Below are 26,357 nucleotides of genomic sequence, written 5' to 3' on the forward strand. Positions count from 1 at the left end.
GACATTCTCAGAATCTGATCTCAGGTCAGTATTCTTACCGTCCTCGTCCACGGTGAGGTCCACCACCTCCCCGGCGCTCTGCCGCAGCGGCTGGATGACGGTGGAGAGCCGGTGGCGTCCGCGAGGCTCCTGGAGACGGCTCTGGGAACAACTGGTGCTCCAGATCCGGCTCAGACCGCCCACCGAGCGGGACCTGGGGACAGACAGACAGACAGTAGGTTAAGACCTGGGGACAGACAGACAGACAGACAGACAAGGTTCAAGTGGTTAATGTAAAAATATATATATCTATATACTGTATATATAAATTCTATTCATCACACAAAGATCTACATTGGCGGTCCCAATGTAGTAACTCTGAAGACCCCCTAGGGGTTCTGGACGCCCTGTTGAAGATCCCTGCATATTTACCACACAAGGATTAAAATAAAACAGACCAGCGATTCATATTTCATCACACAGCGGTGTCTCGTGTCGAGAATAGCAGATCTATAAGCTCTATATGCTCACAGCACACACACACACACACACACACACACAAACACACACACCACAAACGCAGATTTCAACTAGGACAGGGTCAAGTCACGTGTGAGCTGAACAACTCAGACACTCAATACTATGTGTGTGTGTGTGTGTGTGTGTGTGTGTGTGTGTGTGTGTGTGTGTGTATGCATGAATTTGGTTAAAATGGGTAGGGTTTAAAAAAAGGCAAAAGCATGCGCTGTTGCCTAAAAGTGGGTCCTTAAAAACTGCTTCAACTTCTGAGATGTATGTATGCGTGTGTGTATATATATATATATATATATATATATATATATATATATATATATATATATATATATATATAGTTTTTACATTTTTTCTTAATTTTTTTGTCTGGCTTTACCACTTTGAAGTGATATGGTTTGCTTATGGTTGCCGAGTAACAACCAACACATTAAATAAACCTTCCTCAACAGGTTTGACAATAAATAGGCCAGTGGTGGTTTGAATTTTGAAACATCAAAAAAATAAAAGAACGACTGACATAGAAACATAGCTTTTTCAGAAAACTGTCAGGATGTAGAAGAACATTTTTAGAATCTTGATATCAGGTCAAAATGGGTTCATAATTCAGCTCCTCAGTGACAGCGAAAAGTGTTGTCATTCTATGGCGGCCCCTGTTGTTGTTTTTCTGAATAGCAAAGCACCAAAGCAGCCCGCCGTCTCTCTGAGGTTCTAGAACGCTTGACTGGAATGTAAATAAGAGCCAGCTGACACGGCTACTGGCTAGCACCGAAGCTAACTCAGAGAGAGCATTCTTCCCTAAATTTAAAGAAAAATATAAAGAATTTGAATCGACCATTAATAACTCAACACTCCAATATGTTCTGGGAGAACAGTCCAAATGCACAGTTTTGGCAGCAAAATATGTATGGAGTTGTCATCAACTGAGGGACAGACAGTGGACAGTAGAGACAGGTATATCTGTCTGAACAGGGTCATTAACCCATTCTGACCTGAGATCAGATTCATAACGAGGTTTCCACTATGGACACACACTGGTCTGATGAACCCATTCTGACCTGAGATCAGATTCTAAAAATGTCAGTCATTCTTCGATTTTTCAAAAATAGCAGACCTACAAGCTCGTAGCGCGCCACTCGGTGGCGCGCTATGAGCTTGTAGGTCTGCTGTTTTTCAATAGCTAAAGCATAACATGATGCTGAACACCAAAACGGGTTCCCGGTCAGAATGGGTTAAGTTGTTATGTTTATGTTTGTCAATTTATTTTCATTGTTACTGTATTGCTTGTTGTTCATTATTGTTGGGATGTTTATTGACTTTTGTTTTGTTGTATGTACGCTTTGGCAATGTAAAACATATTTATCATGCCAATAAAGCCTTTTGAAATTGAAATAGAAAAAAATTGAGAGAGAGAGAGAGAGAGAGAGAGAGAGAGAGAGACAACTCAAAGTAAAAAAAATACATAATAGTACACCACGTACAGCTACAAAGGAAATAAAGAAGAAGAGCTACAACAATGATTCCTGAAACCACATTTTACTTTATCTAGTTGCTATTTTAAAGATTTATTTAAAACTTAAGCTGTATGAATTTCTTGCCATTAATATAGTGGTTGCAACTGTATTCATTGATAGGCCGAGTCCCGTGGTGGGAGTTCTGCTCTGGTTCTGATTGGTTGAGTCCCGTGGTGGGAGTTCTGCTCTGGTTCTGATTGGTTGAGTCCCGTGGTGGGAGTTCTGCTCTGGTTCTGATTGGTTGAGTCCCGTGGTGGGAGTTCTGCTCTGGTTTCGGTGAAATAAGAATATAAGGAACTACTTAATATTCACCAAAACCAGAGCAACTACTACCAGAATGTTTCATGTACTTGTCCCTCGGCCAGACTGTAACAGGGTAGTATGTTAAATACAGGGCGGCAGTCAGACAGATATTTCGTGAAGCCACAAGGAAATCGGGATTTCCTGAAAGTTCATATAATGGCCTGTTGTGGCGCTGTCATTGGGCCCAAAAAACCCATAGCTCCATAGAAGTCCATGTATTTGGGCCCAACTTCACCTAGACTGTATTACCTTAATAAACGTGGTCATGAATACTTTCTGCTTCCAGTCACTAGTTTAAAGTCTCATTTCTCATGTCATAATATTCTTTTTGGAAAATTATGGTCCCATGTATTTAAAAAAATGACCATAAAGTTGCGTATGTTCTGAGGGGCGTGGCTACCGTTACAGTCTATGATCGGGAGCCACCCCCCGTTCGAGACAAAATAAAAACCAACTAAGAAGAAGGGGGGGAAGTCCCGCCTCGTTGTCTGGGCCAGCCAATGGGCCAGCTGGGCCAAAACGGATCTAGAAAAGATGGCGACTTACAATTCAAGGACTGACAGGCTTCATTTTACGTTCATGTTAGACCCGGGGAACGCTTTGTCCATATTTTTTTACAGTCTATGGTTAAATATCTGATGTACACACGGGTCGTCTGCGTAGAAACGGCGCTTACAGAAAACAGGGACGTTTTGTTCTCTCAGAGCTACTATTATTTAGTTCTACACGCCTCACTTTATCACCCCCTGTACCTCTCTCACCCTGCCCTTATCACCCCCTGTACCTCTCTCACCCTGCCCTTATCAGCCCCTGTACCTCTCTCACCCTGCCCTTATCACCCCCTGTACCTCTCTCACCCTGCCCTTATCAGCCCCTGTACCTCTCTCACCCTGCCCTTATCACCCCCTGTACCTCTCTCACCCTGCCCTTATCACCCCCTGTTCTCTCTCACCCTGCCCTTATCACCCCCTGTACCTCTCTCACCCTGCCCTTATCAGCCCCTGTACCTCTCTCACCCTGCCCTTATCAGCCCCTGTACCTCTCTCACCCTGCCCTTATCAGCCCCTGTACCTCTCTCACCCTGCCCTTATCAGCCCCTGTACCTCTCTCACCCTGCCCTTATCACCCCCTGTACCTCTCTCACCCTGCCCTTATCACCCCCTGTACCTCTCTCACCCTGCCCTTATCAGCCCCTGTACCTCTCTCACCCTGCCCTTATCAGCCCCTGTACCTCTCTCACCCTGCCCTTATCACCCCCTGTAGAATAGTTCTGGGTTAAATTCTAGACCTGTCTTTTGAGAAGCAGCCGTTTTAAATAAGCCTGTGTATATATATATATATATATATATAATATATACATACATATATACACACACACACACACACACACACACACACACACACACACACACACACACACACACACATACACACAGTTCAGAGCAGGAAATGCCAATCTCACCACTGCTAGTGATAAGGGGGGATTCCCTTTAGCTCAGTGAGAACCATTTAATTCCCTGTACGACGTTGTACAAAACAATAAGAAATCCTAGGTTAGCAAATACACACACACACACACACACACACACACACACACACACACACACACACACACACACACACACACACACACACACACACACACACACACACACACACACACACACACAGACAGAGGGGAAGGTTGGGGGCTATGTGGGGGTCTAATTGGCCCTCAGCTCTGGGATGAACCTAGGGGGACCAAGGAGAACGCCCACTAGGGAGGTACCCCTTAATTACCCACAAGATAGACCTGGGATTATTGTGTAAATATCTGTTTACCGCCACGGCCCCCTGGGGGGGTTAAGTGGGTGGAAAACACTACATAGCGGTAAACATGATCACTATGGGACTGGGGGGGGGGCTTGGCAAAAACCTGAGGTTTTGTCACTGTAGTCACTGTAGTCAGTGATACGAGCCAAATACCTGAAGGCTCCTGGGAGAGGAGAGGGCTGTGGAGGGGTAACACAGCTATGGGCTCTACTAAAGCTGGGAGGTAAGGAAAGGAAAGGTACTATGTTTACCCAGGGTAACTGGACTAAAGAAAGGAAAGGTACTATGTTTACCCAGGGTAACTGTGTAGCGCTGCCACACATTAAGTTGAAAAAAGGATTTATTTTATTTATGGCATTTAAAAGTGTATGTCATTTATGTAATAATGGTCCTTATTTAACGCCATCCTTTAAGGGTAAGGCCCTAAGTTGTTTTGTTTTGTTATTGTTTAAGGGGTGTTTTGAAAGCCTATGTTATGATTTGAGGGGATTATTTTGATTGACGGGTCTGAGGCTGTCTGACGCACGACAAAAGAGGCGTTGGTCGCCGGCCCGCGGGAGGAACGAACGAGAGAGAAAAACCATCCAGGAAGTCCACGGGAGACCTGGATCAGTTTGATCGATTATTTTATTAAATAATTACTCTGCTCGAACGAACGCTATAGGTGGAATATAGCTAAGGCCACACTGCAGCGCACGAGACTGCAACACTGAAGAGACCGGTGAGACCGTTTATATTTTCTGTTACACCCCGCGAGGATCCACTGTGTTTGTTTGCCCTGGAATCATTACTGTGGATTATATCGTTTCTGGGGATCCCTTTACTTTTTGCATAACCTTTTTGGAGTGACCTTTCGGTTTTCCCTGTTTCTGGGACGTTATTGGAGCCGTTTGGATCTATACGGAGCGACAAGGAACAATATAGCGTGCGGGCGTGCACGGTCGAGACGCGGACTTTTATTTACTCTTTTCTTACAGACATATCTATTAAACTATTTAAACGGGCGGGCGTGCGTGCGTGCGTGCGTGCGAGCGTTGATCACGGACATTCGATCAAACGGTGGTTCAGAACTTTCAGCTCATTCTTTTGATTTTGTGGGAGTTTACAACTGGCTGTATTATTATTATTATTTAATCTGGTTGGATAAAACATCACCTAAGTTCATCACTACTTCGCTGTGTTCTCATGAGTTTGTTTACTGTGTGTCTATTGTCAATTAAGCTATTCCTGTCATACAGAAATCAGTTGTGTCGTAAGGAGATCAGTCAATATCTCGTAATTTAAAAAAGAGTAACAGTTCAATTTAATTATCAAACCGTTACAACTGGACTAAGGAAAGGAAAGGTACTATGTTTACCCAGGGTAACTGGACTAAGGAAAGGAAAGGTACTATGTTTACCCAGGGTAACTGGACTAAGGAAAGGAAAGGTACTATGTTTACCCAGGGTAACTGGACTAAGGAAAGGAAAGGTACTATGTTTACCCAGGGTAACTGGACTAAGGAAAGGAAAGGTACTATGTTTACCCAGGGTAACTGGACTAAAGAAAGGAAAGGTACTATGTTTACCCAGGGTAACTGGACTAAGGAAAGGAAAGGTACTATGTTTACCCAGGGTAACTGGACTAAGGAAAGGAAAGGTACTATGTTTACCCAGGGTAACTGGACTAAGGAAAGGAAAGGTACTATGTTTACCCAGGGTGTGTGTAAAATAAATAAGGCTGCAGACCATCAGTATTTAGCAGATGGAGAGAGACCTGTTTGCGTTAATGTGCTGTATGCCACAACTGACGATATTCAGACCGTGGCCATCTTTCCAGCAAGGTGCTAACTAGGTGCTACTTCCCATAGACATCCATTCATTCCCCTAGATATCCCCATAGACATTCCCATAGACATCCATTCATCCACACAGAAAAGTCCTCTCTAATTGTATTAAACAACATCAAACTCACCAACATTGCAGCTGTACGGAAAGCTTGAATTACCCGTTTTCAATCTGTAAAGTTTTTGTTTCATGAAAAGACATTCTGTGCATGATAAGTCAGAGTTTGGGAGTGGTCATGGATGTCACTAAACAACCATGCGCATACCACCCGTTTTTAATGTGCACATAATGCAGGAGGCGGCAGGTTAAGCTTTACTAAAAACGAGTGCTTCCAAACTCCAATATTTAGAGAAAAATAATTTCTTGTGCAAGGAAATAGCACGTAACAAGTCTATAGTGGATTCTTATGAAACAAACACTAAAGATAAAAAGAGGATAATTCAAGCTTTTCGCACAGCTGCAATGTTGGTGGGTTTGACGTTGTTTAATACGATCAGATAAGTTTGAACCTGACCCTATGTGTTTGATTCTTGGGCTGCCTGATGACAAGATTGTTGACAAGTTCCATACACGTCTGTTTAATCTCTTAACCTATGCTGCTAGGAAGAATATTCTGTTGTCCTGGATCAATGAGAAACCACCAACAAAAAAAGACTGGCACAAAATAATCATGCAGTGCATGCCGTTGGAATTCCTAACCTGCCTACTACGCTCCACCACAGATACCTTCTATAAAATATGGGACCCATATTTGAGATTTGTTGGCCCTCAGTTAGCTACCACCTTGACCATAGGGTTCCTGGACAGAAGTGACGCCACTAACCTTGATTGATAAAGTTATGGATATTGTTATGTATCTATGTATGTATAATGCGTATCTTTTATTTTATTTTATTTGGAGTTAACCCATCTAAACTTTCGTGCACCAAACTGCAAATGTGTCCATATTTGTTATTCTTTTTGCACTTTATTTTTATTTGGTATAAGTGTATAATTGTGTCCTTTGTTCCACAACACGCCTGAGCTGAGCTGTCTGTTTTTGTTTGTTTGTTTTGTTTTTCCTGTCTTGTCTTTGTCATAAAATGAAAAATCAATAAAAACATTATTGAAAAAAAAATACAATCAGATAGAACTTCTGATTGACTCTGATTGATCTGTCAGTGAACGGACGAGTCAACTTTTCACCGCCGTTTGGTCCCCCCCCCACAATCACAATCAGAAGCGTTTCAAATTCAATTTTTTTCTATTTTGGGTGATGTATGCTGAGTAACCTTGACATCTTTGAGAAGAAATTTACCCTGTTAGCAATGTCTGCCGCAATTTTTTTTAATTCTTTGTCATTGGAAATCTGAACCCCCTCCCACGACTAAACAATGGTGGGCAGAACTTCTATCCTATTGCACACCGGAAAGATATTACACTTTCAGAAGATCTGGGGTCGGGCAATGGATTACATACCAAATATGGGACGATTTTTTTTTTGATTTGATTTGATTTATTTAGAAAAGCAATTATAATACAACATTATAATCAGCGATTCAAGGATTACACAGTAAAGTCCAAAGACTTATTTCCACTGGGGTCCTCTCACACTGAACAATACTTTGAAATACATAACAGTACATATACATTACTTACACAACACCACAAGTACATCCCTATCCATCCCTCTAGGATGACCCTTTATAGGGGAACCTTTTCCAGTAGCCATTTTTTTGTCTTCTGTTTAAATGTCCTCAAATTGTAGGTCAGTTTAACGCTGGATTCCAGGCTATTCCACTGTGTGGCTCCTATATAAATGAATGAGCCTTTGCCCACTTTACTTTTAAAAGCAGGGAGCACCACATCTGCAATACTGGCTCTGGTGAAATGGTTGTGTACCTCGTTTACCTGCCTGAAACATGTTCTTAAAACTTCTGGGACCTCTCCGTATTTAATTTTATGGACCATGTTAAGTCTAGCCATTGTAACCTTTGATTCTACTGGGAGCCAGTTCAGCTCTCTGAACTGGTTCCTTCCTATATGGGTTCTCGGTTCCATCCCTAGTATAACCCTGATCAGTCTATTTTGAGCTGACTGTAGCTTTGTTTTAAAAGACTTAATCAAGCCCTCGAACCACGATGTACACGCAAAATCAAAGTGGCACAGGATAAGGGAGTTGGCCACCACTAATTTTGTCTCCCTATCCATGTATCTTGCTGTTCGAGCTAGAAACTTAGTCAGTCCGGAGACCTTGTTTAGCACCTTGCTGGCCATATTTCGGCCGTCTAAGTTACCCTCTAAAATACAACCCAGGTATTTCACTGATGATTTTGCTGCTATGAATTCCGAATTTATTTTGATCTTGAAGTCTGTGCTTCTTCCTAATTTGATTTTCGAGCCAAAAAGAATTGATTCTGTCTTCCCTGAGTGTAAAGATAATTTATTATCTATAAGCCAGGAACTAACATTAGCTACTTCCTCACTTAGGGAGCTTTCTAATGTGGTTTGATCCTTGTGGGACATTAGCAGTGCAGAATCATCAGCGTACAGGAACAAATCACAGTTACAAGCATCTGTCATATCATTCACGTACACTGAAAATAGGGCTGGACCTAGAATGCTTCCTTGTGGAACTCCACATTCCATGGTGTTTGGGTCAGATAATATGCCATTCACCTCTACCCTTTGTTCGCGCCCTGTCAGATATGATTTGAACCATTTACATGTTGCCCTGTCTGCCCCCAGGGCCTCAAGCTTGCTCAGTAACCTACAGTGGTTCACTGTGTCGAATGCTCGCCGTAAATCCAGCAGCACCATTCCACAAAGTTTTCCATTGTCAACTTCGAGAACTGGAGAGAACTGGAGAGAGCTAATTGAAGCGTAACAGAGATTGTTGACGTTGTCTTTTTTGTCTGCTTGTCTTTCTTTTTGTTGTCATGTTTATTTTATTCATGTTGTAGCACAGATAATCATGGTCAAAAAGTAAATCACGCATTTGATTTTTTTCTTGTACTAGGAAGGGTCGGGGAAGGGTTTGTATTGTAATTGTTCAGTTAGGAAATGTATTTATATATTTATAACTTGCATTTTACAACTGTATGTAAATGAAATGTCAAAAGCAAATAGATAATTAAAAAAAATAAGCGTTTTCAAAGAGACGAGTAGTATATAAAGGCAGCCTGAAAGCATTCCGATGAGCGTCGCAACGGCCATCAGGTCAAGAATATTGTAGTATTTTATGTTGTCCATATCAGTGGTTTTAAACCTTTTGATGACATTTTAGCCTCACACACCCAAAAAAAAGGATATTGTGTTATCGCTGTCGTCCACATTTCTGAGCTGTATTGACGTTGTGGCACAATTACGAGAAATAACAGGCAGACGTTGATCAAAATAACAATTCTTCTACATTCTCTAATTGTGTAGACATCTTGTAAAGGGGCGGGAACCCCTTTTGGTGTTAGCATTGTTATGCTTTAGCTATTGAAAAATAGCAGATATACAAGCTCATAGCTTGTAGGTCTGCTATTTTTTTTTTATCGAAGAACGACTGACATAGAAACATAGCTTTTTCAGAAAACTGTCAGGATGTAGAAGAACATTTTTAGAATCTGATCTCAGGTCAGAATGGGTTAAGTATGGAGACGTTTAACAATAATTTAACTCTTGAGTGTAAAATTAAACAAAATACAAACTCTCCATAGCTGGGACCGCCTCAAGGACCACTGGTGGTCCCCAGACCACCGGTCCTTATCACCCAGGCCAGCACTCATTTATTCTTAATAATACATACTTGCAGGGACACTTAGCATGCCGTTATGTTACTTTATTACCTGGTGTTTGGATAAGCTGCAAAGGATTAGCCACACCTGGCTGACATTTAACTTAATAGCTAACCAGCCAGGAGGACAGTGACTCTTTCATTGCTGGAGCAAATCAAGGTGAAATCCTGTCAGAGCAGTGACAACAATGTCTCTGGCAGAGCAAATCCCATCACAAACAGAGACGTGTTCATCTGGGTTGACAATGTGAGTGAAAGTAACACTGTTTGTAGCCTCGCTATTTCTGGCAGCAGGAATTGGGATAATCAAATCAAGCTGGTGGAAGAGACGCCTAGCGTCACACACAGAGGAAACTCAACAACAAGAACTATACAGGTAGAGAGGTGGATATAGTTTATAATATTATTATACAGGTAGAGAGGTGTAGGATATAGGTTATAATATTATTATACAGGTAGAGAGGTGTAGGATATAGGTTATAATATTATTATACAGGTAGAGAGGTGTAGGATATAGTTTATAATATTATTATACAGGTAGAGAGGTGTAGGTTATAGTTTATAATATTATTATACAGGTAGAGAGGTGGATATAGTTTATAATATTATTATACAGGTAGAGAGGTGGATATAGGTTATAATATTATTATACAGGTAGAGAGGTGGATATAGTTTATAATATTATTATACAGGTAGAGAGGTGGATATAGGTTATAATATTATTATACAGGTAGAGAGGTGGATATAGGTTATAATATTATTATACAGGTAGAGAGGTGTAGGATATAGGTTATAATATTATTATACAGGTAGAGAGGTGTAGGATATAGGTTATAATATTATTATACAGGTAGAGAGGTGGATATAGTTTATAATATTATTATACAGGTAGAGAGGTGTAGGTTATAGTTTATAATATTATTATACAGGTAGAGAGGTGTAGGATATAGGTTATAATATTATTATACAGGTAGAGAGGTGGATATAGTTTATAATATTATTATACAGGTAGAGAGGTGTAGGTTATAGTTTATAATATTATTATACAGGTAGAGAGGTGTAGGATATAGGTTATAATATTATTATACAGGTAGAGAGGTGTAGGATATAGGTTATAATATTATTATACAGGTAGAGAGGTGTAGGATATAGGTTATAATATTATTATACAGGTAGAGAGGTGTAGGATATAGTTTATAATATTATTATACAGGTAGAGAGGTGTAGGTTATAGTTTATAATATTATTATTTATTATACAGGTAGAGAGGTGGATATAGTTTATAATATTATTATTTATTATACAGGTAGAGAGGTGGATATAGTTTATAATATTATTATACAGGTAGAGAGAAGTAGGATATAGTTTATAATATTATTATACAGGTAGAGAGAAGTAGGATATAGTTTATAATATTATTATACAGGTAGAGAGGTGTAGGATATAGGTTATAATATTATTATACAGGTAGAGAGGTGTAGGATATAGGTTATAATATTATTATACAGGTAGAGAGGTGTAGGTTATAGTTTATAATATTATTATGATTTACCTTTAAGGCAAAATTCATGGCCTGGCCCCTAATTCTATTTTAGAGTCATTAACCCCTTGTGAGCGCACGCTAACGCAGCCTGAGGTTTTTTCCTGAGTCGAGGCTGAAGACAAAAGGGTGAGCGTTCGTTCCCTTCGCTGTCAGGGCTCCTCGACTTTGGGTGACCTGCCTGAGGAACTGCCGCGTGCGCGTGTGCGCGTGTGTGTGTGTGTGTGTGTGTGTGTGTGCGTGCGTGTGCGTGAGACCAACAGACATAAAATGCTTTCTAGAGAGAGGCGGACATTAAATGCTCTGTACTATGGCAGTGAGGCTCACCTGAAGCCGTCTCCCACAGTGACAAACAGACATTAAATGCTCTGTACTATGGACGTGAGGCTGCTCACCTGAAGCCTCTAGAGAGAGGCAGACATTAAATGCTCTGTACTATGGACGTGAGGCTGCTCACCTGAAGCCTCTAGAGAGAGGCAGACATTAAATGCTCTGTACTATGGACGTGAGGCTGCTCACCTGAAGCCTCTAGAGAGAGGCAGACATTAAATGCTCTGTACTATGGACGTGAGGCTGCTCACCTGAAGCCTCTAGAGAGAGGCAGACATTAAATGCTCTGTACTATGGACGTGAGGCTGCTCACCTGAAGCCTCTAGAGAGAGGCAGACATTAAATGCTCTGTACTATGGACGTGAGGCTCACCTGAAGCCGTCTCCCACAGTGACTATCTCCACCTCGCTGTCAGTGGACGTGACGTTGATCTCCTCGCTGGCGGTGACGGGTGGCGCCGGCGCTGGGGTGGCTTCGATCACCACCACGTCCTCATCCAGAGCACCTGAAGAAGAACACAACAACGCCATCAGGAACCCCGACATTACATAAATAGCCCGATTACAATTATTTGAGATAATCGCAATTATTTTTGCGAGACGTTGCTTGTTGTCGGGGCGGAAACCTCCTATGTCCATATTCTACCTTTTTTTCCCCCTGTGAATTAACCCATTCTGACCTGAGATGAGATTCTAAAAAAATTCTTCTACATCCTGACAGTTTTCTGAAAAAGCTATGTTTCTATGTCAGTCGTTCTACAAGCTCGTAGCTATGAGCTTGTAGATCTGCTATTTTTTAATAGCTAAAGCGTAGCATAATGCTAACACCAAAAGGGGTTCCCGCCCTCTAGGATGGTGGTCATACTACAGCGTGACAATGGTATCAAAAGTAGCTGCTCTAAGTTATGTGTTTTGAGCTTGTAGTTTTGGATATGGAGGTTTCCACCCGACAGAGACGATAATCATCATATTGCAGATCGACAAACTCGTCTGAGCTTAATGTAGATCGGCTATTTCCAGTTATTTTTGTTTTTGAAAGTATAAAGTTTATTTTAATTTCTTTGTATATTTCAGTTATTTGTCATATCTGACCTGTGAAGTTATTCTTTAACAAAATCAGTGCCGGGAGTGCTTCAAAATAGGAGCTCTGGGGTGCCGGAGTTGTTTTAGCGCTTTTACTCTGAAAGCCATGAACCGGAAACAATTTACAAAGTTGACCTTACATTGCGATCATTTTAATTTATACGATATATGATCCAAAAAGCGTTCATAGAGCAGAAATGAAGCGCCAGCATATCGATCCATTCATCACCACGGAGAGCGCCCTGGATTAGGAGATACGAGTCATTCTTTCCGCCGCGCTAACATGCGAGTCAACGGCAAGCTAATAATTGCCCAGAGTGTAGCATACGGCAGCCGAAAGTCGAACGGGCAAACAAATAAAATAGGAAAAATATCTGAATATTCTTATCTCGCCCCGTATCATTGAGGATGCGCTAGGACGTCCTCACACGTTCTTAGCACATCTCGGTTCGAATCCTTAAGACGTACAGGTCTGTCCTATGTAAAAAAATGGAAGCCTAAAAGCCAAAAAGAAATGTAATTTGTATTTATATGTTACAATGTTCAATTCACAAACTTAGACAGAACATGCAATACAGCAAGCGATCTCAATTATGTTTTCATCAACATAGAACTTTTCAAATGGAACCTGGTTTAAACCTTAAGAGTATATATACTCTAAGGTTTAAACCCACTTCCTTTTGCAATGTGGGCCACGCTCTGCTGCGTTTATGTTGTACATTATGGGAAATGCTAAATATAAAAACGTGTGAACTTCAGATACACAAACACACTGATGTGAGGCGGGAGACGGACTCTATAGATACACAAACACACTGATGTGTGGCGGGAGACGGACTCTATAGATACACAAACACACTGATGTGTGGCGGGAGACGGACTCTATAGATACACAAACACACTGATGTGTGGCGGGAGACGGACTCTATAGATACACAGACACACTGATGTGTGGCGGGAGACGGACTCTATAGATACACAGATACACTGATGTGTGGCGGGAGACGGACTCTTCAGATACACAAACACACTGATGTGTGGCGGGAGACGGACTCTATAGATACACAAACACACTGATGTGTGGCGGGAGACGGACTCTATAGATACACAGACACACTGATGTGTGGCGGGAGACGGACTCTATAGATACACAAACACACTGATGTGTGGCGGGAGACGGACTCTATAGATACACAAACACACTGATGTGTGGCGGGAGACGGACTCTATAGATACACAAACACACTGATGTGTGGCGGGAGACGGACTCTTCAGATACACAAACACACTGATGTGTGGCGGGAGACGGACTCTATAGATACACAGACACACTGATGTGTGGCGGGAGACGGACTCTATAGATACACAAACACACTGATGTGTGGCGGGAGACGGACTCTATAGATACACAGACACACTGATGTGTGGCGGGAGACGGACTCTTCAGATACACAAACACACTGATGTGTGGCGGGAGACGGACTCTTCAGATACACAGACACACTGATGTGTGGCGGGAGACGGACTCTATAGATACACAAACACACTGATGTGTGGCGGGAGACGGACTCTATAGATACACAAACACACTGATGTGTGGCGGGAGACGGACTCTTCAGATACACAAACACACTGATGTGTGGCGGGAGACGGACTCTATAGATACACAGACACACTGATGTGTGGCGGGAGACAGACTCTATAGATACACAAACACACTGATGTGTGGCGGGAGACGGACTCTATAGATACACAGACACACTGATGTGTGGCGGGAGACGGACTCTATAGATACACAAACACACTGATGTGTGGCGGGAGACGGACTCTTCAGATACACAAACACACTGATGTGTGGCGGGAGACGGACTCTATAGATACACAGACACACTGATGTGTGGCGGGAGACGGACTCTTCAGATACACAAACACACTGATGTGTGGCGGGAGACGGACTCTATAGATACACAGACACACTGATGTGTGGCGGGAGACGGACTCTTCCTCTTGTCCTACTTTTGTTTTGCATTCTTACTCAACCAGCGTGACTCTTTTCCCCTCAGTTACTGTTAACTTAACCGCAAACTGAAAGTTGGTAGATATTTTATGTTTTCCCCTATATATATTAGATTAGATTCAATTAATTGTCACTGTACAGAGTATACAAATACTTAGACAATGAAATGAAGGGTGTACAAAGAGCGCACTGAGCAGCTGCAACTGAGTGTGCCGCCACTAGTTTCTTCCTTGCAGAGCGACCGCCCTCTTCAAGTAGCAAGTAAATTATATATATATATATGGTCCTTTAAGGTCAGTCACTCCTCCCTCTGTGTGTGTGTGTGTGTGTGTGTGTGTGTGTGTAGTACTAGGCCTAAAACAAATGTAGGTCATCTAATGCTGCTCCAAACTGTTTGCAGTGGGATTGGCTTTTTTCCCCCTCCAGCTGCATCAAGAGATCTAGCCTCTGATTGGTTCCTGTACAGATCTCTCTCTCTCTCTCTCTCTCTCTCTCTCTCTCTCTCTCCACTCGCCCTGCCTGGCCTTGCTGATCTAGCCTCTGATTGGTCCTGTACAGATCTCAGGGGGGGGGGGGGACATCTCAAGCAGTTCTGCTAACAATTAAAAGGCACATTTTCACCGCTGGAAGAAACTGCAGTCACTCAATGTTAATGTTAAAAGGATTTGTAGTAGATAACAGTAGCATTTGTATTTGAAATGTGCACCCTGTGGCCAGAACAATAATGAAGTCTGTGTGTTTGACTAGGGTTTGACTGGATAGCTGAATTCCTACAATGACCATAATGCTTTGCTGCAGTCCCTGTGTTTGACTAGGGCTTGACTGGATAGCCGAATTCCTACAATGACCATAATGCTTTGCTGCAGTCCCTGTGTTTGACTAGGGCTTGACTGGATAGCCGAATTCCTACAATGACCATAATGCTTTGCTGCAGTCCCTGTGTTTGACTAGGGCTTGACTGGATAGCCGAATTCCTACAATGACCATAATGCTTTGCTGCAGTCCCTGTGTTTGACTAGGGTTTGACTGGATAGCTGAATTCCTACAATGACCATAATGCTTTGGTGCACTGCTCCTCCTTGTGGAGAGGGGGGGAAGCCATGACTTATAGTCCAGGAAGGAAGTGAGACTACATTTTCCTGAAATGTTTCATGAAGACGGCGTCATTACTAAAATATCTAAAAACACAACCCCAGGAATGTGTTTCTTGTGTCCTAAACATCAATAGAATAAGTATCTGGTTGCAAAAGGGGTGAAGTGGCCCTTTAAGAAATAACTAAAATAAAACATGTAAAAAATAATGCATAGGCGATTGTAAAATAATGTATTAAAAAAGCTTAATAGCTGTGTTTAAGTATACAGGGTTAAACAAGGCGGTGTCGTAGTGTGCAATAACTAGCGGCTTAGCTGGTGAACTCAGTTATTGCCCACAAGGTAAATTCTATTCCAACGGTCTCCTAGGAGCTGCTGCTTAGCACCCTCTCCTAGCCTAGCTACCTGGGATGTTGTTACACAAACAGTTAATAATGAAAATACATATGAATTGCAATTGGTTTATGTTTGAACAGAAGCACTTGTTCTTGTGACTCTAAACCGTTTTGATATCTCAGATGGTGCACCTCACTCAGATCTTGTGTAAAAAAAGAAGCAATTTTGTCACCTGTGCTCTTGATTATGTGTTAATTTTTCAATATATGGGTTCTTAATCTTGGATCTAGGCTGAAAAATGTGTATACGAATTCCAAACAGTCTGTGCCCCATTACAGGTACGATTGTACCAAAGCATTGGGCTAGAAAGTTTGCTCCAGCAGCTGCCTGCCTCCCTCCCTCCCTCCCTGCCTGCCTCCCTGCCTCCCTCCCTCCCTGCCTCCATCCCTCCCTCCCTCCCTCCCTCCCTGCCTTCCTCCCTCCCTGCCTGCCTCCCTCCCTCTCTGCCTCCCTCCTCTGCCTCCCTCCTCTGCTTCCCTCCCTCCCTGCCTCCCTCCCTCCATCCCTCCCTCCTTCCTTCCCTGCCTGCCTCCCTGCCTCCCTCCCTCCCTCCCTGCCTCCATCCCTCCCTCCCTCCCTCCCTCCCTCCCTCCCTGCCTTCCTCCCTCCCTGCCTGCCTCCCTCCCTCTCTGCCTCCCTCCTCTGCCTCCCTCCTCTGCCTCCCTCCTCTGCCTCCCTCCCTCCCTGCCTCCATCCCTCCCTCCCTCCCTCCCTCCTTCCCTGCCTCCCTCCCTCCCTCCCTCCCTCCCTCCCTCCACAGCTGGGTTGTAAACAAATCCCTCGCTCCCCTCAGAGACCCTCTGTTTCTAAGCAGTAGAAGCTGCAGTGCAGAGTCTTCTCCACCCACCTGCCTCCCATGACGATCAGAGGCACAACCACAAACCATCTCCCCTGACCCCCTTCATAGCCCCCTCAGGGTCGCAGCCGTGCCAAACATTGTCAAGGCTACATGAAGAGGAATACAACGAAGTGAGATAGAGGTGAGACTTATCCAAGGGCAGTTCGCATTTCCTTTAAAACACAGAGTTCTCTTGTGACAAAGTCCTCTTTTCAGCTCAGGAAACAGAGGGTGCCTGTTAGACGCACGCTGAACTGAGCTGTGTCATCATACTCAGATGACTTAAGAACTGACGACACAAGTAGAGATGTCTGTAGTCTGAGCTCTAGTTGACCAGTGATGTAAATAGGTTTTCAATGTAATGAGTCCCGGGATGCAGCGATGGTCCCAGGGACATTTTATGAGTCCCACTTCAACAACGTTAGGAGTCATATTTTGCCATTTTTACAAATTGCAGCATTTAACTCCCATTTCATTTTATATGTTATATTAATGTAGAAAAAACGAGAAGACATTATTCTTATAACTAAAGCTAGCAAAATAAACTAGAATAAAAACAAACAGTACAGTAGTGCATTCCGTGGATGCAGAGGTTGTTGTTTTATTGTGTCCCTTAACTATAAACTGCGTTTTGGGATGCAAAATGCACCCTATTTTAATCTCTGGTTGAACAGGTGTGGGAGCAGAGATGTCTGTAGTCTGAGCTCTAGTTGGCCAGGTGTGGGAGCAGAGATGTCTGTAGTCTGAGCTCTAGTTGGCCAGGTGTGGGAGCAGAGATGTCTGTAGTCTGAGCTCTAGATGACCAGGTGTGGGAGCAGAGATGTCTGTAGTCTGAGCTCTAGTTGGCCAGGTGTGGGAGCAGAGATGTCTGTAGTCTGAGCTCTAGTTGGCCAGGTGTGGGAGCAGAGATGTCTGTAGTCTGAGCTCTAGTTGACCAGGTGTGGGAGCAGAGATGTCTGTAGTCTGAGCTCTAGTTGGCCAGGTGTGGGAGCAGAGATGTCTGTAGTCTGAGCTCTAGTTGGCCAGGTGTGGGAGCAGAGATGTCTGTAGTCTGAGCTCTAGTTGGCCAGGTGTGGGAGCAGAGATGTCTGTAGTCTGAGCTCTAGATGACCAGGTGTGGGAGCAGAGATGTCTGTAGTCTGAGCTCTAGATGACCAGGTGTGGGAGCAGAGATGTCTGTAGTCTGAGCTCTAGTTGGCCAGGTGTGGGAGCAGAGATGTCTGTAGTCTGAGCTCTAGTTGGCCAGGTGTGGGAGCAGAGATGTCTGTAGTCTGAGCTCTAGTTGGCCAGGTGTGGGAGCAGAGATGTCTGTAGTCTGAGCTCTAGATGACCAGGTGTGGGAGCCGAGGGGAGATGGAAAAGGTCGCTCATCACCACTGCTTTTGAACTAATGATGCATCGGTTAGCTTGTTTTGGACCAACAGCTGCCCCAACCCATTTCAGAGCCAATGAAACTCCTCCAGTAGTTTTGCGTTAGGCGCAACACAACTGTGATTCAGCCCTCGTTCAAAGGAGGCACAGGCACACAGAATACATTATCAGATGTATTGGTTTTCATCTTCAAGTAAGTGAAACTTGCATGATGCCATTAACCAGACTAGACCGGGAACCCCTATACGTAACTATACCTTTCCATTTTGAAATAAATATTTGAAGGTTTTCAGAAAAGTCAGGATTGAAGGAGTTTTTAAGAATGTAAATGGGTTTAGTCTCTCAAGACAGACTCCGTTAAATTCATAGGAAAAGGGGGCGCTGTTTTTCCTTTATTTGCCAATGGGTTCTCAGATTGAAATGGGTTACGCTAACATCATAACGAGACGTTATATTCTCCTTAAATAAATTCACCTCAACACTAGTATGGTAGATTGTCCTATAAGCATTACAATGTTATTATTGATACTAAAGCCTTTTAGTCAGCAAAGAGGCGACCCATGAAGATGAGAAGCTGGCTTCAAAACTGGAAATGGCAACGAATTCACTATCAGTGACTAGATGTGATTGAATGAATTCACTATCAGTGACTAGATGTGATTGAATGAATTCACTATCAGTGACTAGATGTGATTGAATGAATTCACCATCAGTGACTAGATGTGATTGACTTCATAACAACTAGTCATGACTAAAATAGCATTTCTTCTCATCTCACTGTCTCTGACAATATGATTACTGGATATGGTTGTTAGCGATAAAGCAATTTGAATTGACAAAAATTGTGAATATTTCAAATGGCACTGTATGAAAAGGAAGTACGCAGGAGGGCTCAGGAGGTACAGTAGTGGCTCAGGAGGTACAGTAGTGGTACAGTAGTGGCTCAGGAGGTACAGTAGTGGTACAGTAGTGGCTCAGGAGGTACAGTAGTGGCTCAGGAGGTACAGTAGTGGCTCAGGAGGTACAGTAGTGGTACAGTAGTGGCTCAGGAGGTACAGTAGTGGTCTCAAAGGAATCGTAAGGTTTCTGGTTCGATCCCGGCTCATATTGTGTTACTGTCAAAGTGTCCTTTCCTTGAGCAGAGCAACACACTGAACCCCGAACTGCTCCCAAACGGTATGACTTTTCTCTGCTGCCTGCCGGTGTGTTCATGTGTTGTAAAGCTATATATATATATATATATATATATATATATATATATATATATATATATAGCACATTTATCCCCAAGCCCAATATACTTTGTTGTAGTATGAATCGCAGAAATGTACAAGCTCACAACACTTCAAACTGTCTGTGTTGTGTGCCATAAATATCTTTTTGGCACGTGACACCATCTTAAGATGGACAATACAGTAATAACTCTCTCACTTGTAGCCACAGCGGTGCTGTGTGGCTGGAGAATACAGTAATAATACAGTAATAACCATGGTTCTGTTGGGTTTTGTCTCACCTGTAGCCACAGCGGTGCTGTTGGGCTGGAGAATACAGTAATAATACAGTAATAACCATGGTTCTTACCTGTGGCCACAGCGGTGCTGTTGGGCTGGAGAATACAGTAATAATACAGTAATAACCATGTCTCACCTGTAGCCACAGCGGTGCTGTTGGGCTGGCTGCTGGTGAATACAGTAATACAGTAATAATACAGTAATAACCATGGTTCTGTTGGGTTCTCCTACCTGTAGCCACAGCGGTGCTGTTGGGCTGGATAATACAGTAATAATAAAGTAATAACCATGGTTCTGTTGGGTTCTCCTACCTGTAGCCACAGCGGTGCTGTTGGGCTGGAGAATACAGTAATAATACAGTAATAATACAGTAATAACCATGGTTCTTACCTGTAGCCACAGCGGTGCTGTTGGGCTGGAGAATACAGTAATAATACAGTAATAATACAGTAATAACCATGGTTCTTACCTGTAGCCACAGCGGTGCTGTTGGGCTGGCTGCTGGTGAATACAGTAATAATACAGTAATAACCATGGTTCTGTTGGGTTCTCACCTGTAGCCACAGCGGTGCTGTTGGGCTGGCTGCTGGTGCTGCTGACGTCGACGTACAGCTCGTCTTCGGCCTCGGTGGAGGATGGCGAGGACGACTCGCTGCTCAGCTCCTCGCTGGAGGAGGAGGTGCTGTGGAGCAGGGCGTACTTCTTGCGGGCGATGACCTCCCGCTTCTTCCTCTGCAGAAGCAGCCGCTCCTTCTGCTTCTGGGTCCGGTGCGCCCCCCCGCTGGGCGTCGCTTTGAGGAAGCGCTTCCTGTGGGGCGTGAGACGCCGTGCGCTCAGACACGGCCGCTTCAGCAGCACGGGCTCCGTGGCCTCCGACCGCGCCCACTTGTGCGAGCCGCGGCTTCCCCGAGTCCGACCCGGGACGGGACGCAGCCCGCCGAGACCCGTCGCTGCTTCCGCCGCCGCCGCCTTGTGTTGGTGGTGGCCCCCCCCTCCCCCCGCCGCCCCCCCGGCCCCCTCCCCCCCCTCGTCCTCTGAGCTCAGGGTGTCCGAGTCGCCGAAGCGCAGGCTGGACGACGGGGAGGACGCGCAGTCGCTGAACGAGGACTCGTCGTTGTGTTCGTCCTCCTCGCTCGGGTGTTCCAAGAGTTCCACCCGGGGGCGCTGCGGGGCCAGCGAGCTCTCGCTGATGTGGCCCTCCTTCAGGGAGCAGTCCGAGGGCCCCGCCTGTTGGCTCTTGCGCTTCTTGCGCCCCGGCAGGCTCCGCTCTGAGTCTCTGCGCGCCCCGGTGTCCCTCAGGGACCGGTGCCGGGGCTCGGCGCACAGCGTCGCAAATTCACCGCCCGCTTTGCCGATCACCTCCATGCTTCCGGGGAAGCTCTTGGCGGCCTCCACTCCCGGCTCCGGGTGGACCAGTGGGTGGACCAGTGGGTGGACCAGTGGGTGGACCAGTGGCTCCTTCAGGTTCTCCTGTCTGCCCGTGGCCTCAGCTGGCAGCTCACTCTTCATGGTGGCAGGTCCTCACCTCACAGACGAAATGCCAGGTTCATATACACACACACGCGCACACACACACCCGCGCACACACACATCCACACCCACACACACACACCGGGTCCTAGGCTTCTATGGGTGACATCTCACTCAACCTGGAGCATGGGAGAAAGGAGAGGAAGAATGAGAGGGTGTTAAACATCATGCACGCCATGAATCCTCATAAAAACTTTAAGCATGGCATTTTCAAAGTTTAATGCTACAATCAGGGACTTGTCTTAATGAATAGCTTGTAATTCTAACCTTTCCTTCACTCGGCTGATCCCATCATTTTTTGTTTTAACCAAACCACATCAGTTAACATTTATTATGCATCATTTTTCAACTTTTGTACTATTTACTATTGTGTGTACTAGGGCTATATGACCATAAAGGTAAGGACCTCAATGTATTCCCATACAGCCACTTGCACAATATGCAATTAATATGTAACATATTGCACCCCTTTAGTAATTTTGAATGAAATAATTAAATAAAAACTTCCAGAACTGCTTAATATTTGCGGTAAAAAACATTCCAAGCATGAATCACACTGAATACTAACTTGAATCTTAAAAAGACACGCACGTGCATAATTAATTAATTATGCAAACACACACACAGTCTCACACACACACACACACACACACACACACACACACACACACACACACACACACACTAATGGCAACCACCTAATAGACCACTGGCCCAAATATTTTCTAAGGTTACATACATGCACGCTAATTGTGTTCATCTTTTAAAAGAAAATGACAATTAAAACAATCTAATAATCTATCCACACGAATACGTTTCAATTCATAAATAATCTCCACAGTCCATGCTCCATAATGCATTCGACAGCCATTTCACAACAACATCCATGAAACAGTACTTCAATAAGTTCAATGCTTCTACACTCAAAGAATACTTCCCCTTTCTGCTGATGTAGTCTGTGGGTTTAGCTGTGGTTAGGTGAAGTATTTAGGATTTAGGATTTAGCTGTGATTAGGTGAAGTATTTAGGATTTAGCTGTGATTAGGTGAAGTATTTAGGATTTAGGATTTAGCTGTGATTAGGTGAAGTATTTAGGATTTAGGATTTAGCTGTGATTAGGTGAAGTATTTAGGATTTAGGATTTAGCTGTGGTTAGGTGAAGGTATTTAGGCAACGGTCAGTTTAGAGTAGGCTTGTCTCTGAGGACAGTGAGTATTTTAATCTTCACCAAAAAAAATATAATAATTCCAATACAATGTTGGTGTAACTAATAGATTTGCATTTTCATTGCAAAACATTTATAAGTACATCTACATAACATAAATGCCCAAAGGAAACAGATTTTTAATTATTATATACCATTAACATTTGTGTTAACTCAAGTTGCTACTGTAGGTATAGGTCAAGTGAACGAAGCCATTAATTCTCAATGGTGCATACTGTAACATAAATACATTTTCTCCCATTACAAGACGCCATTAGCATTCATGCAAACCACTGCATGTTATTGTTTGACAGAAGCACCTTGTTTGCCGACAATAACATTTGCAAATCCAATTAAGCCAAAAACAGTGCAGCCATAATGGTCATCTCATCTTTATATACTATGACTATTAATCAGCGTTAGCCCTTACTTTCAAAATGATCTGGCCTGCTGCATGGTATTCCACAGGAGGTTCAAATAATATGCCACAAACTAACCTAAATTAACCACAAATGGCTAATTTAGTTACTCGATACTTGTGGTGTTTTTCTACGGCCCAATCGTCCCTCCCTCACAAAATAACGTTTTCAGATTGTGTATTTATCTAAACCAGTTTCCAAGAGAAGGATGCACAGTTACTTACTAGGTTCTGTAAGAACATGTGGTGTACAAAGTCTGCACAATATGGACAACATTTTATATAGCGATATTTATGCAAATATCTTTGTAGCAATATGACTATGCGTTCAGTCACACCTGTCATTTTATAGGTTCTTCCAAAACCAGTATATACTATATTACAACTTATTTCAAATGTATTAATGATGTTAATGACTTTCCAGACAAAAGCTACTGTAATAATACAATAATAATTCAATACAATGAGATGCGAGCAAGCAGGTAATTATACAGGCAATGATCAATATGAGACAATTCAAGTGAAACTTTCATGCTTGTCTCATCCACACCCACCCCATAAATACATTATTATTTATTATATTATTAGTTATTACGCCATGCCAGATTGGAATTTTCTTTAACTTTTTCGTCATCGACACAAATGGAAAGTAGGGCTGAATTTCCTTTGAGGCTTGATAATACAAGGGATAGTTGCGATTGGCTGGCTGTACCTGTATGCAGGGCAGGTGAGGGAAAATTGATAATGATATCTATATTGTTGAGTTTTGCGATATTTATTTACATGCTCATATATCTAGATAACTATGCATAGATATGATAACTATATAGGCCAGCTAACAGATTTGGATTTTTTTTTTTTTTTGTATTGTTATTATTCTTTATATTTTGAAATTGGAAAAACAGAAAACGTAACAGAAATGTATGAAAAACCATGTTTTTTGACGAGAACAAATAAAGTGAAATTCATACGGGAGCACTGAATGTATACTGTACTGTATGAATGTATACTATAGGCTACAGGTTCTATTACAAGAACATTATTCACATCAGAAATTGTTAAAATGTTAAGTTAATTTTCATGAAAGCCACAATGGATGAGTTGTTGGTGGTAGCAAACAATGTAAAACCAGAATGTCTGCACAATGAGCACATATATTATTTTATGGACAACAATAATCTTTGGCTATTATAATTGTAGGAAAAAACAGCCTAGGTGAATTGTTTTTAGAAGGAACCAGGGTGACAAATGATCCAACTTGCAAGATTGGAAGTAAGTCATGATGTGGCAAGCCAGTTTTTCATGATATGGAAATGCATAATATTTATGCCCTTGTCTTCATTACACTGAGCCACAAAAGGTGTCTGATATTTAACAGAAATGTTAATGTTTACATTATGTTGACATAACATAAATGTAATCTACTTTGTAAATGAATTAGTCTTTTTGGAAAACGTTTTGAAGCTCATCATCATGACTGCATGTGTTATTATTTTTGTCATCATTATTAAATGACTAGTTGAAACAGAGATGTTTTTGTCATACTAATAAGTGAAGAAATGAGCTGCTGCCTGCCAACGAAAGACAGCCTCGGGGCCCAACCTATGCCACCGTCCACAGAGACTCTCTCTCCGAGCCACTGATGAGTCTCTAGTCCTTTTACATACCACAGAACAGACTGCGCAATGACATGCATGAAAACAGGCCTCAGAGGAGCTACACTGGAGGCAATCTCTCCCTGAGGCAGCAGGGAGGGATACAACATGCAACATGACGAGGATGACTTCCAGTCAGATTATAATACCCCCCCCAACTACCGTACGTGTTTACACACGCGATAGAATACTATAAATAACAACAACACAATACGTGTCTGATACAACATCCCAACACCAGATGAACCTCTGAGCCAGGACTGTTGTAATGTTGCACTCCATTCCTCGCAGGCAATCAATCAACTACCAGTCGCAATAAGAGCTATAAGCTATTATTGTTCCATGTATTCTTCGAGCATAATATAGGTATATAAACGAATCATGACAGCCATGGGTGACGCCAATTTCTCCCACCATCGTTTGCTGGGATATACACACACACACAGCCCCCAAATGACATCACTGAGCACAGCTTTTGAGGTCATATGATACAACATGACATTTCGCGTTAGTACAAATTACAGTCTGGCATATATTAATATGTCTGGCAAGAAGAAGCCCTGGACGTATAGGTATTGCAAACAGCAGATGAAGGATCAGTCATAATAGCTATAGCGAGCTAGCCTAGTAGCACATAATACTATGTGAGAGAGACGACAACAAAGGCAAAACATACCTTAAGCCAACGATAGTCTTTTTCAAAAATCTGCCACCCCGGCCTTTTTGGTAACGTCTATGATTAAAGCCAGTGGGAAAGGCAATCACAAATGTTGAAATATCCACAACCGGCTGGCCATAAACTAGAGAGGCCTAAATACAAATCGCGATCCAACGCCGTCGGTTGGTGCTCTAGCTGGGGTTGTGAAACTGACAACACAGCCCGAGCAGCAGAGGAACCACAGAGAAGGGAAAGGGCCCTGGTTTTAGCGACGAGCTAAGCTAACGTTAGCTTACACTTCACTGACCAAAAAGAACCGATGATTACTCAAGTGATTTCTGACGATTAATGCGCCGCGATGCATTCCGGCCGCGTCGTGCGATCCGCCCGGTGTGTTCTCCGTAAGACAAGACACGGACGCCTCACCGTTAGCCCTCGACGAAGTTCCCATTCCTGGTTCTCTCCGAGGCATCCACTGTTGTTTACCCAGCAGGTCGTCGGTCTACTCGGCTGGCTGCTACCGACCGCTGCTACAACGCAACACCTCCCCTCACGGCCACACAGGGGCGCCAGACTCCCTCCCTCCGTAGAGTTAGAATAAATAATAATCTATGTTTATAGGGTTTATAGTCGTTGTAATATGCCGTGTTCACGACACTTCACGACACTTTGTGACACAAAATAATTCCAATTCCACAGAATAAATCCAGTTTTACATTTCATTTATAAGACATACTATGCATGTACAACAGTACATAACATGCACGCACGCACACACGCACACACACACACACACACACACACACACACACACACACACACACACACACACACACACACACGCAATTGTATTAGCCTAAACAAACACTTTGTTGTGTGAGCAATGAGAGAGAGAGAAAGAGAGTTTATTTATTTTGGTCATTAAAACAAATCAATACAGTGCCTGCTTTTTTTTGTTGCAAAAGAAACATTGACCAAAAAGGTGTA

At 43.1% G+C, this 26,357-nt stretch overlaps 1 protein-coding gene across 7 annotated transcripts in view; it reads right to left on the minus strand.

The window, feature by feature from the left end:
• Window positions 1-25,912, minus strand: part of rnf111 (ring finger protein 111) — a 51,441-nt gene extending 25,529 nt beyond the window's left edge. For 5 of the 7 annotated variants that reach the window (XR_013964088.1, XM_080764029.1, XM_080764027.1 and 2 more), the window contains exons 1-4: window positions 25,797-25,912; window positions 20,460-21,554; window positions 11,971-12,103; window positions 39-193 (exon numbers count right to left, since the gene is read on the minus strand). Coding sequence is in view for 6 of the 7 variants with exons in the window: in XM_080764029.1 (XP_080620155.1) it covers window positions 39-193; window positions 11,971-12,103; window positions 20,460-21,414 (1,243 nt within the window). In the remaining variant the exon portion in view is untranslated. Of the gene's footprint in view, window positions 1-38; window positions 194-11,970; window positions 12,104-20,459; window positions 21,555-25,388; window positions 25,658-25,677 lie in introns of those variants that run through there. The other 2 variants (XM_080764025.1, XM_080764026.1) reach the window with 2 other exon arrangements.
• Window positions 25,913-26,357: the final 445 nt, after the last annotated feature.

This window comes from Protomyctophum bolini, assembly GCF_963924005.1.
Source record: "Protomyctophum bolini genome assembly, chromosome: 1".
NCBI classification, from domain to species: domain Eukaryota; kingdom Metazoa; phylum Chordata; class Actinopteri; order Myctophiformes; family Myctophidae; genus Protomyctophum; species Protomyctophum bolini.